At 48.2% G+C, this 14,981-nt stretch overlaps 2 protein-coding genes and 1 pseudogene across 2 annotated transcripts in view; all 3 read right to left on the bottom strand.

The window, feature by feature from the left end:
- Positions 1-14,981, bottom strand: part of PES1 (pescadillo ribosomal biogenesis factor 1) — a 270,761-nt gene that overhangs the window by 86,896 nt on the left and 168,884 nt on the right. The window lies entirely within an intron of this gene.
- On the bottom strand, positions 344-7,851 carry LOC126964044 (60S ribosomal protein L13a-like; annotated as a pseudogene).
- On the bottom strand, positions 5,921-13,622 carry DUSP18 (dual specificity phosphatase 18). Its single transcript, XM_050806768.1, has 2 exons — positions 13,194-13,622; positions 5,921-9,502 (listed from the first exon to the last, which is right to left on the bottom strand). Exon 2 carries the CDS (start codon positions 9,423-9,425, stop codon positions 8,859-8,861), a length of 567 nt encoding a protein of 188 aa, XP_050662725.1. The 5' UTR covers positions 9,426-9,502; positions 13,194-13,622; the 3' UTR covers positions 5,921-8,858.

Raw genomic sequence — 14,981 nt, 5'->3', positions numbered from 1 at the left:
AGCTCACTGCAACCTCTGCCTCCTGGGTTCAAGCGATTCTCCTGCCTCAGCCTCCTGAGTAGCTGGAACTACAATTGCACACCACCATGCCCGGCTAATATTTTGTATTTTAGTAGAGACTAGGTTTCACCATGTTGGCCAGGCTGATCCGCCCACCTCGGCCTCCCAAAGTGCTACAGCCCTAAGCCACCATGCCTGGCTGCCTCCCTCCTTCCCTAAGCACTGCCAGCATCCCAGCTGCACCTGCTGCCTAGGCTGGGAATTCCTGTTTGTATGTTTAGACTTTCTCTGGAGAAGAACCCTTATTACGCTGGAGCCCAAAATCAATCAAGCCAAAGCAAAGTTCCCTGTTTTTATTTATTTTTATTTATTGAGGAATAAACAGTCTTTATTGGGCTCAGAGCAGGAGTCCATGGGTCTTGAGTACATCTGTGTATTTGTGTTTCCTTCTCCACGTTCTTTTCGGCCTGTTTCTGTAGCCTCATGAGCTGGTTTCTTTTTTGTTTTTTTTGAGATGGAGTCTCGCTCTGTCGCAGAGGCTGGAGTGCAGTGGCGTGATCTCGGCTCACTGAAAGCTCTGCCTCCCGGGTTCACGCCATTCTCTTGCCTCAGCCTCCTGAGTAGCTGGGACTACAGGTGCCCACCACCACACCCGGATTTTTTTTTTTTTTTTTAGTAAAGACAGGGTTTCACCGTGTTAGCCAGGATGGTTTCGATCTTCTGACCTTGTGATCCGTCCACCTCCGCCTCCCAAAGTTCTGGGATTACAGGCGTGAGCCCCCGCGCCCGGCCATCTCATGAGCTGTTTCTTATTCCAGTAGTGGATCTTGGCCTTCTTCCTCTTCTCCTGCAGGGCGGCTGTCACTGTCTGGTACTTCCAGCCAACCTTGTGAGCCAGGTGCCCCAGGTAGGCAAACTTCCTTGTAGGCTTCAGACTCACGACCTGGAAGGCAGCAGGAACCACCACCCGCTTTTTCGTCATAGGGCGGTGGGATGCCATTACACACCTTGAAGTAGTCCCGGGCGGCCTGGCCTCCTTGGTTTCCTTGCCCCACCGTCCACCAGAAGATGCGTCCGGGGACCTGGAAGTGGCAGGTGCATCGGGAAGGGTTGCTCCGTTTATGCGCTTGCGGAGGAAGGCCAGGTACTTCAACTTGTTTCTATGGACATTGCCAGAAATGTTGATGTCCCCGCAGTGTATGACCACCACCTTCGGGCCTTCTCAGCCACCATGGCCGTCAGGAAGCCCAGGAGAGAGCCTATAGTCCCAGCTACTTGGGAGGCTGAGGTGGGAGGCTGTAGTGGGCCATGATTACACTACTGCACTCCAGTCTGGGTAACAGAGTACGGAAAAAAAAAAAAAGGGTCTTGCTCTGTTGCCGAGGACGCAGTGCAGTGGTGCCATCATAGTTCAATGCAGCCTTGACTTCCTTGGGCTCAAGCGATCCTTCCACCTCAGCCTCCCGAGTAGCTGGGACTACAGGTGTGCACCACCATGCTGGGCTATTTTTTTTTTTTTTTTTTTAACTTTTTGTAGAGAAGGAGCCTCACTATGTTGCCCAGGCTGATAGCAAATTCCCAAGCTCAAGTGATCCTCCTGCCTCAGTCACCCAAATTGCTGGGATTACAGGCATGAGCCACTGCACTTGGCCTCTAAGGACATTTAGATTTAACATCCCAGGATAGGAAAGCAGGGCTGTGTGCTTTAAGGTCAAGAGCTACCTGCCCCCTGGGATTTGTAATTAGATCACCATCTCAACATTGGTCATTCCGAGAAATCCTCAGGGCCAACAGCATGTTCCTGTTTATCTGACAGGGCATTATAAACTTCACAGAAACTTCTCAAACCAAATTTAATTGACTTTGGAAAGAAAGTGCTTCCTCACTTTTGGAGAATGTTAAAGGTTCATGTAATCAAACAGAGGCCTAGAATCCCTGTTCTAAGCCAGGGTGTTAGGCTATGGGACCATTTCTTTCTCCCCTACTATAGGACTGCATTCAAACCTCAACATGACCTTCTTCCTAGGTCGTCTGAGTAAAAGGTTGCTCTACTCTGAGTCCAAAAGAACAGCGTGAACTGTTTGGGAAAAGGACGTGGACCCTCTCAAAAGCCCTCAACCTTAACCTCTCCCACTTAGGAGATGAAATCCTGATCTCATCATGTCCAATTCTGAATATTTAAAAAGAGAGTTAAAAAGGAGGAATGGCTGGGCCCAGTGGCTCATGCCTGTAATCCCAGCACTTTGGGAGGCTGAGGAGGAAGGATCACTTGAACCCAGGAGTTCGAGACCAGCGTGGCCAACATAGTGAAACCCTCTCTCTATTTTGTATAACAATATAAAAAGTGATTAAAACTTAAAAAAGGAGGAATGAAAATTATGTTTACTCAACTATGAAAAAATGCTCAGGAGGAAGGACCTAGATCACAATACTAACATGTTGACTTGGTTAGGAAGATGGGGATATTGTGGCTGGACCGTATTTGTTTCCCCTTTTCTACGAATGAGCATGTAAAATGAATTTCTGGGCTGGGTGCAGTGACTCACACCTGTAATCCCAGCACTTTGGGAGGCCAAAGCAGATGGATCACCTGAGGTCAGGAGTTTGAGACCAGCCTGGCCAACATGGTGAAACTTTGTCTCTACTAAAAATACAAAAAAAAAAAAATTAGTTAGGTGTGGTGGCGGGCACCTGTAATCTCAGCTATTTGGGAGGCTGAGGCAGAACTGCTTGAAACCGGGAGGCGGAGATTGCAGTGAGCCGAGATCAGGCCATTGCACTTTAGCCTGGGTGACAGAGCAAGATTCTGTCTCAAAAAAAAAAAAAAAAATTCTGGCCGGTGTAGTGGATCACGCCTATAATCCCAGCACTTTGGGAAGCCAAGACAGATAGATCACTTGAGCTCAGGAATTTGAGACCAGCCTGGGCAACATGGTGAGACCCTGTCTCTAAAAAAATTTTTTAAATATTTTAAAAATAGGCCGGGCGTGATGACTCACACCTCTAATCCCAGCACTTTGGGAGGCCGAGGCAGGCAGGTCACGAGGTCAGGATATCGAGACCATCCTGGCTAACACGGTGAAACCCCGTTTCTACTAAAAGTACAGAAAATTAGCCAGGCGTGGTGGCGGGCGCCTGTAGTCCTAGCTACTCGGGAGGCTGAGGCAGGAGAACGGCGTAAACCCAGGAGGCGGAGCTTGCAATGAGCTGAGATTGTGCCACTGCACTGCAGCCTGGGCAACAGTGCAAGACTCTGTCTCAAAAAAAAAAAAATAATAATAATAATTAGCTGGGTATGGTGGTGAGTGCCTCTAAGTTCCAGTTACTCAGGAGGCTGAGGTAAGAGGATCACTGGAGGCTGGGAGGTTGAGGCTGCAGTGGGTGGTGATCACACCACAGTATCTAGCCTGGGCAACAGAATAAGACCATCTCAAAAAAAATTTTTTTTTTTCAGTTAAAAAAAAAAGTAAGTCCTCAGGGTTCCAGTTCTAAGTAAGATAGATAAAGCACAGTCTGTGTCTCCCACTGGCTGCAACTAAAAGCCCTGGAAAGAATGCATCTGAGGACTCTGAAAAAGAAATATTAACAAGGCTGGGTGCAGTTGTTCATGCCTGTAATCCCAGAACTTTGGGATGCTGAGGCAGGAGGATCACTTGAGGCCAGGAGTTAGAGACCAGCCTGGGCAACACAGTGAGACTCTGTCTCCAGAAAATTTTTTTTTTTTTGGTAGCAGCAGTAGCAGTGGCGGCCAGAAAAGCACCTAAAACTCTGACAGAGTGGAATCCTTTCATCTATCCAAAGCATCTGCGATCTGAAAAGTAGAAGAGGGGAATCTGTTGCCTTTTTTCTCTCTTCATCCTGTCACCTGGCCCAAGAGCACACCCCGCCATGGAAGGTACGTAACAGAGCAGGGAGACTAAAACTCCCAATTTCTAGCTAAAGGGCCAGGAAAATGAGGGGTCTTGAAAGCTGGAGAGTGTGGGCGAGAATGTGGACAGGAGAGAGCTTGTGAAACAGATCCCATTAAGTTGCACATGAATGTGTAGGCTCACATGCATACATCTGACTCTAAACAGTATTCCAGTGAATGAGAACTGAACTATTAGGCAGAACACCCAGGTTTCAGACTGGTCACTGGGTGGCATAAGCTTAGGACTGTTCTGATTTACATGGCAAAGGCTTTGAAACCGAACTGATATTGGAACTACAACAGCCCACAGGAGACAGATCAGAACTGAACCTAAGAGGGTCAACTGCCTCCTAAAACAAAAACCCGACATTTTCCGTGGGATTTAAACAAGACCTGCTCAAAATGCCTGGGATACAATCAAAATTACACACAAAGAATGAGGAAAGTCTGGACCCTGAGATGACCCAGATGTTGGAATTATCAGAAAAAGACGATGGAGTTTCACTTCTGTTGCCCAGGCTCGAGGTCAATAGTATGATCTCGGCTCACTGCAACCTCCACCTCCTGGGTTCAAGCAATTCTCCTGCCTCAGCCTTCTAGGTAGCTGTGATTACAGGTGCCCGCCACCACATCCAGATAATTTTTTGCATTTTTAGAGACGGGGTTTCAACATGTTGGCCAGGCTGGTCTCGAACTCCTGACCTCAGGTAATCCACCCACCTCAGCCTCCCAAAATGCTGGGATTATAGGCATGAGCCACCACGTCCAGCCCAGAAAAAGACTTTAAAAATGAAAAGATGGAAAGTCTTAACGGAGAAATAGAGGACAAAGAAAACAATCGAATAGGAATTTTATTTTTTAAAATGTTTCTTTTTTTAATACTTATTTATTTATTGAGATGGAGTTTCGCTCTTGTCACCCAGGCTGAAGTACAGTGGTGCAACCACCGCCTCCTGGGTTCAAGTGATTCTCCTAAGCCTCTGGAGTAGCTGGGACTATAGGTATGTGCCACCATGCCTGGCTAACTTTTGTATTTTTAGTAGAATAGACATGGTTTCACCATGTTGACCAGGCTGGTCTCAAACTCCTGAACTCAGGTGATCCACCTGCCTCAGCCTCCCAAACTGGAGGGATTACAGGCTAAATAAGAATTTTATAACTAAGAAAACATAAGAATCAAGATTTGGAAATGATGTTTCTGACCTATTCCCTGGAAAATGTGAATGTTACTTTATATGACAAAGGAGACTGCAGATGTAACTTATGCAGATGTAACTGATTTTATTTTTATTTTAGTGGGCTCATTCTAATCACGTGAGTCTTTTAAAGCAGAGTGATTCTCTTTGGCTGGACTTAGATGCTAACAGAAGGAAAAGTTAGAGGTATTTAAAGTGTGAGAAAAATTCAACCTATTTCTGGAGGGGGACACATAGAAAGCACCAGAATGTGGGCAGCTTCTACAGACAAAAGGCCAGCCCCCAGCTGATAGCTAAGAAAACAGGGTCCTCTACCCTACAACTGCAATGAACTAAATTCAGCCAAGAACCCAAGTGAACACGGAAGCAAATTCTTCCTCAGAGCCTCCAGGGAAAAACACATTTGGTTTTGGCCTTATGAAACGTGATTTTGACCTTGTGAGACTTTAAGCAGAGGACCAGTCAAGTCCAGTCAAACTTCTGACCTACAGAAATTGTGAGAAAATATATGGATGTTGTTTTAAGCCACTAAGCCACCAAGTTTGTGATAATTTGTTACAGCACCAAGAGTAAACTGCTCATTATCCAAAATGAGCAGCAGAGAGAAAAAAAAAATTTTTTTTTGAAACAGGGTCTCACTTTGTCACCCAGGCTGGAGTGCAGTGGCGCAATATTGGCTCACTGCAGCCTTGACCTCCTGGGCTCAAGTGATCTCTCACTTCAGCCCCAACAAACAGCTGGGACTATAGGTGCATGCCACCACACCCACCTAAAGAAAAAATGTTTTTAAAATGAATAGTCTCAGGAATTCATGGACAATGTCAGAAGGTCTAATGTTCATATTATCAGTGACACAGAAGTAAAGGACAGTATGGTACAGAAAACAATATTTGAAGAAATCATAGCTGAGAACTTCCCAGATTTCTGAAACACAATCAGGTGGCTCTGTGAACTCTGATAAGGATAACCCAAAGAAATCCATGTCCATATACATCATAGTCAAAAACTGATGAGAACCAAAGACAAGGAGAAAATCTTAAAAAGCAGCTGGGGAAAAATAAAGCATTACCTGTTGGGAAACAATAGTTAGAATGCCTCTGGATTTCTGAGAAAAAACCATGGGGGCCGGAAGGCACAGAACAATTTTTCTTTTTTTTTTTTTTTGAGATGGAGTCTTGCTCTGTTGCCCAGGCTGGAGTGCAATGTCATGATCTTGGCTCACTGCAACCTCTGCCTCCCAGGTTCAAGTAATTCTCCTGTCTCAGCCTCTAATCTCAGTAGCTGGAATTACAGGCACTTGCCACCACGCCCTGCTAACTTTTGTATTTTTAGCAGACACGAGGCTTTTGCCATGTTGGCCAGGCTGGTCTCGAACACTTGACCTCAAATGATCTGGCCACCTCTACCTCCCAAAGTGCTGGCATTACAGGCATGAGCCGCCACGCCCGGCCTCAATGTATTTCTATATACTAACAATGAGCAAGTGGAAAAAAAACTACAACAGCCCCCGCAAGTGAAATATAGTTTGAGACCCATTCATGGATCTCAAATCCAAAAATCTGAAATGCTCAAAATCTAAAACTTTTTGAGAGCTGAAATGACTTCAAAGGAAATACTTATTTAAGCATTTTGGATTTTCGAGTTGGGATGCTCAACTAGTATTTGCTTCAGGTAAAGCAAATATTAACCTGAAAATAATCCAAATATTTCTGGTCCCAGGCATTTCTTTTTTTTTCTTTTCTTTTCCCTTTTTTATTTTTTTTTTTTGAGATGGAGTCTCATTCTTGTTGCCCAGGCTGCAGTGCAATGGTGCAATCTCGTTTCACTGCAACCTCTGCCTCCCAGGTTCAAGTGATTCTCCTGCCTCATCTCCCAAGTAACTGGGATTACAGGCACCCAGCTGTAAAAGAAAAAGCATTTGGCTTCCACTGGAATCTGGAGCCACAGTTCGGTGTCAAACAGAGCAGCTGTGCTTCTGTTTCAAATGCTGTTTGCTGAAAACCTCTGGATCAGAACAGGTGGTCTTGAGCCAGGTCCTTGGCACCGAGGGGATGTGAACAATCCTGAATTCCAGGGCCTACTGATGGAGTCCGCTCGTTAGTCCCTTTGACACTGCCCCTTATGAATCCCAGTAGTCAGCCAGGGTGCCAAGTTTTCATATTGATTCTAAACAAGGCTGCAATCACTGTTTAGAAGTAATTGGGGGACACTGGAATTGTGCTCCTTGCTTCAGGACCCCTAGATTGCACCTAGATTAAACAAGATGGAAGCTCTCAAAAGGCTCTAAGTCTAGGCCTCCTCTGAGGTAGGGTCTGAAAGGACTTAAACCATTTTTTTTCTTTTACACAGGGTAACTTTTTGGAACAGTACTTTATAACAATAAAGGGCTGTGCACAGAAAGGAGAAATGCCATTATGAGGATGTGTGTGCCGACCTGGGACCAGCAGGGTTAAAGAGTCTATCATTCATGATGAGAGCTGCCATTTGCACTAAGCACACACCATGGGCCAGGCATTATGCCAAGAAATTGTTGAATCTTCATGACAACTCTGTAAGAAAAGGGATGTCATTGGACCGATGAGGACACTGATGCTCCCAGGGGTCCAGGTCGCATGAAGAGGAGGTGACAGGGCTGGGCACTGGTCCAAAGCTCCAGCCTTCCAAGCCAAGGCCCAAGAGAGGAACCCGAGGCCTGATGTCAGGCCTGTTTTTCTCATGTGCCCTGGAGAAGGGGACCAACACCATCTTTCGTCAAAGTTTGGTGAGGGATGGCCAAGAGCTCTTTGAAACTTTGCCATGTACAATAGTACTCACAATTTTTTTTTTTTTAATTTTTTATACAGTGGTATCCGGGTGCAGTGGCTCACCAACAGTTTGGGAGGCTGAGGCAGGAGGATTGCTTGAGGCCAGGAGTTTGAGACCAGTCTGGGCAACATAGTAAAACCTCATCTCTATAAAAAAAGAAAAAAAATGAGGCGGGCATGGTGGCACACATCTGTAGTCCCAGCCACTCAGCAGGCTAAGGTAAAGAGGATCACTTGAGCCTGAGAGGTTGTGGCTACAGTGAGCCATCATCACACTACTGCACTCTAGCATGGGTGACAGAGCAAGACAGTCTCAAAAAAAGAAAAAAAAATTAAACAGTGGAATGTTTTCTTTAGAAACTACCTTATGCATAAGTACAATCTAGAAAACCAGAATTGGGCCACTTGTAGTGAAGGTGGAAGCACAGGTGGCCTGGGACCCCCCAGGATTCCTGGAGCACTGCCTGAAGGCCATTTATCTAGCAGATTGGCACTTACTGTGAGAAGCGCAAGAGGTACCATGATGCTTAAGGCTCTGGCTCTGGCTCTGGCTCTGGGTATGAAAGAACGAGGTGGAATTGTAGCAGATTCATTCCTGGGTCACTCGGTTTTGGGGAGGGCTGCAGGATTCCAGGCCTGCCATGTGCAATGGGTGCTGGCCTCTTTCTTCTGGGCACCATCTGCCTCAACCTATCCCCTGGCCAGCAGAGGCCTGTCACTCACAGGGCAGAAAACTGACCTTCACCATTTCACAACTAGTGAGTTCACTCTTTAAAATAATGGATTATAAAGTTAAAAGCTACAGCAACTCTTTTTCCTTGTGCTTATAAAAGGCATCATCTGTTTTTTTCTGTATAAACAAAAGTAGAATGTTCAAGTTTGGATCTTGGTGTAGAATCAACAATAGACCTGTACCCCTGACTCCAATGCAGGGGCTGGTGGGATGGCTCACAGTGGAATCATCAAACGGACTTCCTTCTCATAGATGTCAGGGATCATTCCCATTGGGGAACTGACCATGTGCACGGTGTTCTTGCCAAACAACTGAAACTCATAGTGGATGAGCTGCTCCCAAAAGCCACTGTTGGGTCGGATGATGGGCCGGCACGACTTGGTCCACGTGTGGGCGTCCAGCAGGGACATGGCGTGGTACTTCATGAGGTAGGCGAGGCACAGGGCGGCTGAGCGGCTCACACCAGCAGCGCAGTGCAGCAAAGTACGGCCCTGCTTCATCTCCACGCTGTGGATATGGTCAGCAATAGGGTCAAAGAAGTCACAGAGACGTGAGTTAGGGGCATCAGCTACAGGTACCTGTATGTACTGGATATCCTCATACAAGGTGTTCACTACCTCCACTGAGACATTGATGACCATGGTGATCTGGTTGCTAGACAGCATGAGCTTGTTGTTGGCGGCCACACCATTGCTGATATACAGGCTCTTGGTTATCTGCGAGAGGCCACTGACTGAGGGCTGCCGGAACTGAACTGGGAAGGCACACGAGGGTGCTGTCATCAAGGCGGTCGGTCAGAGGTCAGTAGTCAGCGAAGCATGAAGGCTGCATCTTTCTGCTAGGCTGTGTCCATGGAAAACTGCAGGGAGGGAGAGGATGTTTAGAGGGCAGGTGCCCAGAGGGCCAAATCCAGGGGATCCCTGGGAAATGGATGGATAGGCCTATAGCATTCCCCGCGGTAGTCCTCTGATCATCACAGCAGAATTACCCAGCAAACTCATTTAAAGCACTGATACCCAGGTCCCTCTCCAAACCCACAGAGTCAGACTCTCAGGGTGAAGAGCATGAATCTGCATTTTCCGCATGCTTCTCAGGTGGTCTAATGTGCACTGCCCTATAGGACAAAGGGCAGGTCCCCAAGTCTGGCACTTGAGGCCTCCCTTGAGGGGTCCCACAGTTCTAGTTGGGCAGATGACTTGTGTCCCTCAGGTGTGCCCTGGTCTGACTCTCCATTTAAGCTCACACAGCCCTCTTCTTGCTGCTCTTCCAAATTCTCTCCTTCCTTCCAGTCCCTCTGAATGGGAACCACTTGTACAGTCTTCCTCCTCAGTCTTCCGACTTTATGCCCAAATCATAAGGCCCTGAGCCAGTGGCATGGAACCAGAGCCGATTGTGCTGGCAGTCACTGAGGAAACGGTTGGTCTAAGAGTAGGGAGGGTCCCCATTTTCCCCCCCTAAGAACAATCTCTTTAAAGAGATAGGATATGCCCATGTGAAGCTGATGTCAAATACAAAGTCCTAAATTGTTAGACATGCTCTTGCACCTTGCCTCTGAAGAGGGCCTGGGAAAGGGAGTGGCTAAAAGCTTCCTGAAGTCAGCACAATGGGCACCACAGCAACCCCACGGGCAAGCACAGAGAGGCAGCAGGGCCTCAGGAAGACCTGCCACACCTGCATCATGCTGCCTGCAGCAGAGCTGGGAAATGCACCCCAAGGAGAGGCCGACTCCCTGCCTTCACCCACTTGATAGACTCAGCCACCAAGTAATCGCCATAGGGGTTCAGCCACAGATCTGCTTCCTGCGCCACGGACCACGCAGTTGTTGGTTCTCTTCAGGTGTGGCCCAGGTCCCTGGAGCGTTCCTTAAGACTTTCGGACCCTCACTTTCTCAGTCTTAAAACAAAGCTGCAAAACCAGGACATCTTTACACGTCCCACTGAAATAGGCCCATTTGGATTTAGATCACACCTTTCAAGGCCAAATAGCAGTCTTCACCAGGCATGAGAAATGAGGAGCCAAAGTTTTGTTTCCCTGCTTAATATATTTCAGTGGCTATCCACTGTCAGGATAAGATGGAGCCACTTAGTTTGGCTGTCAAGGCCATTTGTGACCTGGCTCCTGCCTGTCTCTCTAGCCTCTTACTAGGCTTCCCCATGCTCTGAAGGGCCTCAGGTGAACTGAGCCACTTACAGTTCCTTAGGGATAGCCTGTCCTCTCCAGCTAGTGGCCTTTGCCTCTGCTGATCTCTCAGTCCCTTTCCTTATGAACTTACTAGATCCTGATGTGGTCCATTCAGCAGAAGACTGCAGAATTCTGAGGAGCCTTAAGATACCAATTCAAAGGTAACTGTTTTAAGGGAAATCTTCTTAGATCACACCCCTCCCTCATGTTTGACCAACTCTCTGCTCCAGGCTTTCTTAGCCCTGTGTTCTCTCCTTCCTAACACTTATTGAAGATGTGGTTTTGCCCTGATCTGCCTGATTATATGATGAATGTCTGTCTCTCCCACAGACTGTGAGCCCTCTAGGGATATGACGGTGTCTATCTTCACTCCCACTCTATCACCAACTAGTGCCAAGGGCTGTGTCCCCACAAGTAGGTGCTTGATAAATATTTGTTGAATGAAGAAATAACTCCCAACAGCTATGACTCTGCCTTCTGAGAGGTTTTTCTGGAAAGAATGACTTCTCTGGCCATGTTTCTCTAGAATTCCAGGGAGGGGCTGGGTGGGGATGGGGGTGATTCTGAGGCTACCAAAGAGAAAGACTAAAGGTTGTATAGGCAAATTCTACCTGCCAATGCCCTAGACTCAAATGCATCAGACTCATCCCAGGAAGGACAGAGAGGGCTGGCTTGTTATAAAGGTGATATGAAGGGCAAAGAAAAAGCCTCCTGAACCCAGATGGAAGCCTAAATGCTAAGGAATATTCTGGATCCTCATCAGAAAATCCAGAGAGAAGTGAACTGACGTCCCCCCAAACCAGTGCCCAGTGGGTAACGGGAATACAGGAATGTGCTGTTCATCACAGCAACTAAAAGTCTGCAGAAGTGACAATGCTCTTGTGGGTGAGGGCAGTGATGGGGGGAGTCATTTTCATGCTAGTAAAGAAGTATCTATCAGGGCTGGGCATGGTGGCTCATGCCTATAATCCCAGCACTTCGGGAGGCTGAGGCAGGCAGAGGTCAGGAGTTCAAGACCAGCCTGACCAACATGGTGAAACCTTGTCTCTCCTAAAAATACAAAAATTAGCCAGGCGTGGTGGCATAGGCCTGTAGTTCCAGCTACTCAGGTGGCTGAGACAGGAGAACTGCTTGAACCCGGGAGGTAGAGGTTGCAGCGAACCAAGATCCCGCCACTGCACTACAGCCTGGGTGACAGTGTGAGACTCCATCTAAAAAAAAAGAAAAAGAGGTCGGGCGCGGTGGCTCAAGCTTGTAATCCCAGCACTTTGGGAGGCCGAGACGGGTGGATCACGAGGTCAGGATATCGAGACCATCCTGGCTAACACGGTGCAACCCTGCCTCTACTAAAAAAAATACAAAAAACTAGCTGGGCGAGGTGGTGGGCGCCTGTAGTCCCAGCTACTCGGGAGGCTGAGGCAGGAGAATGGCGTAAACCCGGGAGGCGGAGCTTGCAGTGAGCTGAGATCCGGCCACTGCACTCCAGCCTGGGCGACAGAGCGAGACTCCGTCTCAAAAAAAAAAAAAAAAAAGAAAAGAAAAAAGAAAAGAAAAGAAAAGAAATATCTATCAGGCACTGTATTAGGTGTTGGAGATACTGAAATGTACAAGACAGGCACAGCCCCTTTTCTCAGAGAGCTCAAAGTCTAGCGGGAGAAACAGATAGTAAACAGGCAATTACAGGCAGACAGAGCTTGAAAATAGGATAACAGTACCTACCTTACAAGGATGTTGTGAAATTAGATGAGATAACCCACGTAGAGTTTTATCAGGGCTTGGCATAGAGTAAGCCCTTTAAAAATGATAAATATTTTTCTTGCTTCTGATAGGGAAGTTAAAATGCAGGGCTCTGTGAAAGGGAAGTGTAAAGAGATTTCTTCCAGGTTGGAGCATAGGGAGTCGCAAAGACCGCCTGAAGAAACCACAAGAGATCTAAAAAATATTTAGCTTGAGGGGGAGAGAGGAGAAGAAAAAAATAGCAATTGGGTAGCAGTTCAGTTTCACCACTTTACAGCCTATGAAGTCTTTGGCTTCCCTCATCCGGTTCGATCTTCAAAGCAACCTAATCAGACCGGCGTCTAGATTTAATATTTCCATTTTACATAAGAGGAAGCTGAGACACAGCGGGGAAAAGGACTTGTTCAGTCATAAAGTAAGGAAGCCAATCTTTATGGTCTATTATGTGTGGGAAAAAAGAACAAACATCACGGGGCGTTCGTCAAATACTAAGTTATGAACGTGGAACAAAGTCCAAGAGTTAAGGAGAGCGTGGCACCACTTCTAGGGGTGGGCCGGGTAGGTTTCCTGGGGGAGCTGGCATTGGAACAGGCTTCTTCGCCTGCGTGGTGTCAAGACCCCGAGGGTCTTACCTCTCTCCCTCAGGAGGGTGGGCGGGTTCGTTCAGGAAGTAGCCGCTTCCGGAAGCCTCAGGCGAGGTTCTTCGGGCGAAAGACCAGTCACGACCCGGGAGCCTCAATCTCCGCTGGCCTGGAGCTTTGGTTTCCATAGCAATGGTCTCGTCGCAGAAAAGAATCGCTTGTGCTGGGTCTTCAGAGAAATCCTGGCCTCCGCTCCACGCCCCTGAGCAGCCCCACCCTGGCTCAACTGGTTACCCGCCCTGCCGGCAAGCCGGGGTCACTGCAGTCCCCGTGGCGAAGCAGGGTCAGCTCAGCTCACCGCACCCTACTCCATCCAGCCCTGCCCATCTCTACGGCAACGGGCCGGGTGGCACCACGGCTGCAGCCGAGGGACAATCTCGCCCCTTCCGTAGCCGCCCGGGCTCTGTGCGCATGTGCGACACCCTCTCCCCGCCCCCCCACTCCCGCCCCCTTATGCTTCTCCCAGGCAACCAGCCGCGCTCGGCTCCAGGCTCCGCCCAGGGACTAATTCCAGGTCTGCATGAGCCCAACGAACATGGCTCCCAAACGGCCTCCGCGCGCCCAACAAGCATGGTTCCCAACCGACCTCCAGTTTCCAACTGTTTCTTGAACAGGGAGGCCACCATGACACAGCAGACTACGCCCTGGGTCACAGGGGACCTGAGATCCTCCACGATTTACAGGACCGGCACCACCTCGGGCTCGAACCACCCGCTCGATAGGGCCACGGCTAAGTAATCGGCGTAGGGGTTCAGCCGCAGATCTACTTTTCGCGCCGCAGACCGCGCAGTTGTTGGTGCTCTTCGGGCGCGGTCTGGGTGCCCGGAGCGTTCGTTAGACTCTCGGACCCGCAAGGGAGCCCGAACTCTCAGAGGACTCGCGCTCCCTCAGCCGGACCCCGGCCCTTTTTCAACTCCGGCGGAGTCTGGATTTCTCCCAGCCCCGGGCACCAGCCCCTTCCCAGTCTAGCTCTTCGGACTCCCTGAAGCCTGAACTCCATCACCCAGACTCCCGGGAGAACCCGGAATCCCCATCTCCCATCCACATTTTCTCAGAATCAGTTCCGGCCGTTCAATCTCCCAGGCATGACATCCGTCGTGTGGTCCCAGCGCCCTAGGTGGTGAGCCCTGACTCTCCTTAGAGCCTGGAGAGGCCGAGGTCCTCCCAAGCTCGAACCCGACCCACACTCCTCAGCCTCTGTGTTCCCCAGTGATCCTGGAAAAGCCCACAGTTCCCTCTGCCTGGCCCTGATCCTCACAAACCTAGTTACCCATGCTCCTTTCCATTCCACAACCCCCATCACTGCATCCTCCAGGCTCCCATCCATGGAGGACTTGAGGTAGAAAGCAATTTGGTTCAAAATGACCATTATTTATTACTTGAAAGAGAGTATTTCCAGGAGTTGCCAGCCTCCTCCCCTTCTAGTATTGGTAAATTTGTTGCGCCACTGAGTGGGTGTAGTTTTATGTGTCTTTAAATGTTTTAATGATTGTTTTTTTAAAACAAAAAACCCTCAGGATTTGGGAGACTTTTGTGTTGGAGCATCTTGATCTCTAAACCAGCCTTTTCCATCACGTCATACCTAGGCTATGCATAGAGGTCAGAAAAATGTAAATGACAGATTGGGAAGTTGGGTTGTTCATACTAGTTTGTAAATAGAAAAACATTCACAACACTCCAGTTCCAAATAGGCTGAAAATGAATTAGAAAAACTAGTCCTTCAATATTTTTTATTCTTCTACAGTTGTCTTTTTTGACCTAATTATAAAAGTAGTGTAC

Source organism: Macaca thibetana, chromosome 10 (genome assembly GCF_024542745.1).
Source record: "Macaca thibetana thibetana isolate TM-01 chromosome 10, ASM2454274v1, whole genome shotgun sequence".
Lineage (NCBI taxonomy): Eukaryota > Metazoa > Chordata > Mammalia > Primates > Cercopithecidae > Macaca > Macaca thibetana.
Note: the sequence above shows the minus strand (reverse complement) of the source record. Positions and strands in the feature narration are given on the sequence as shown.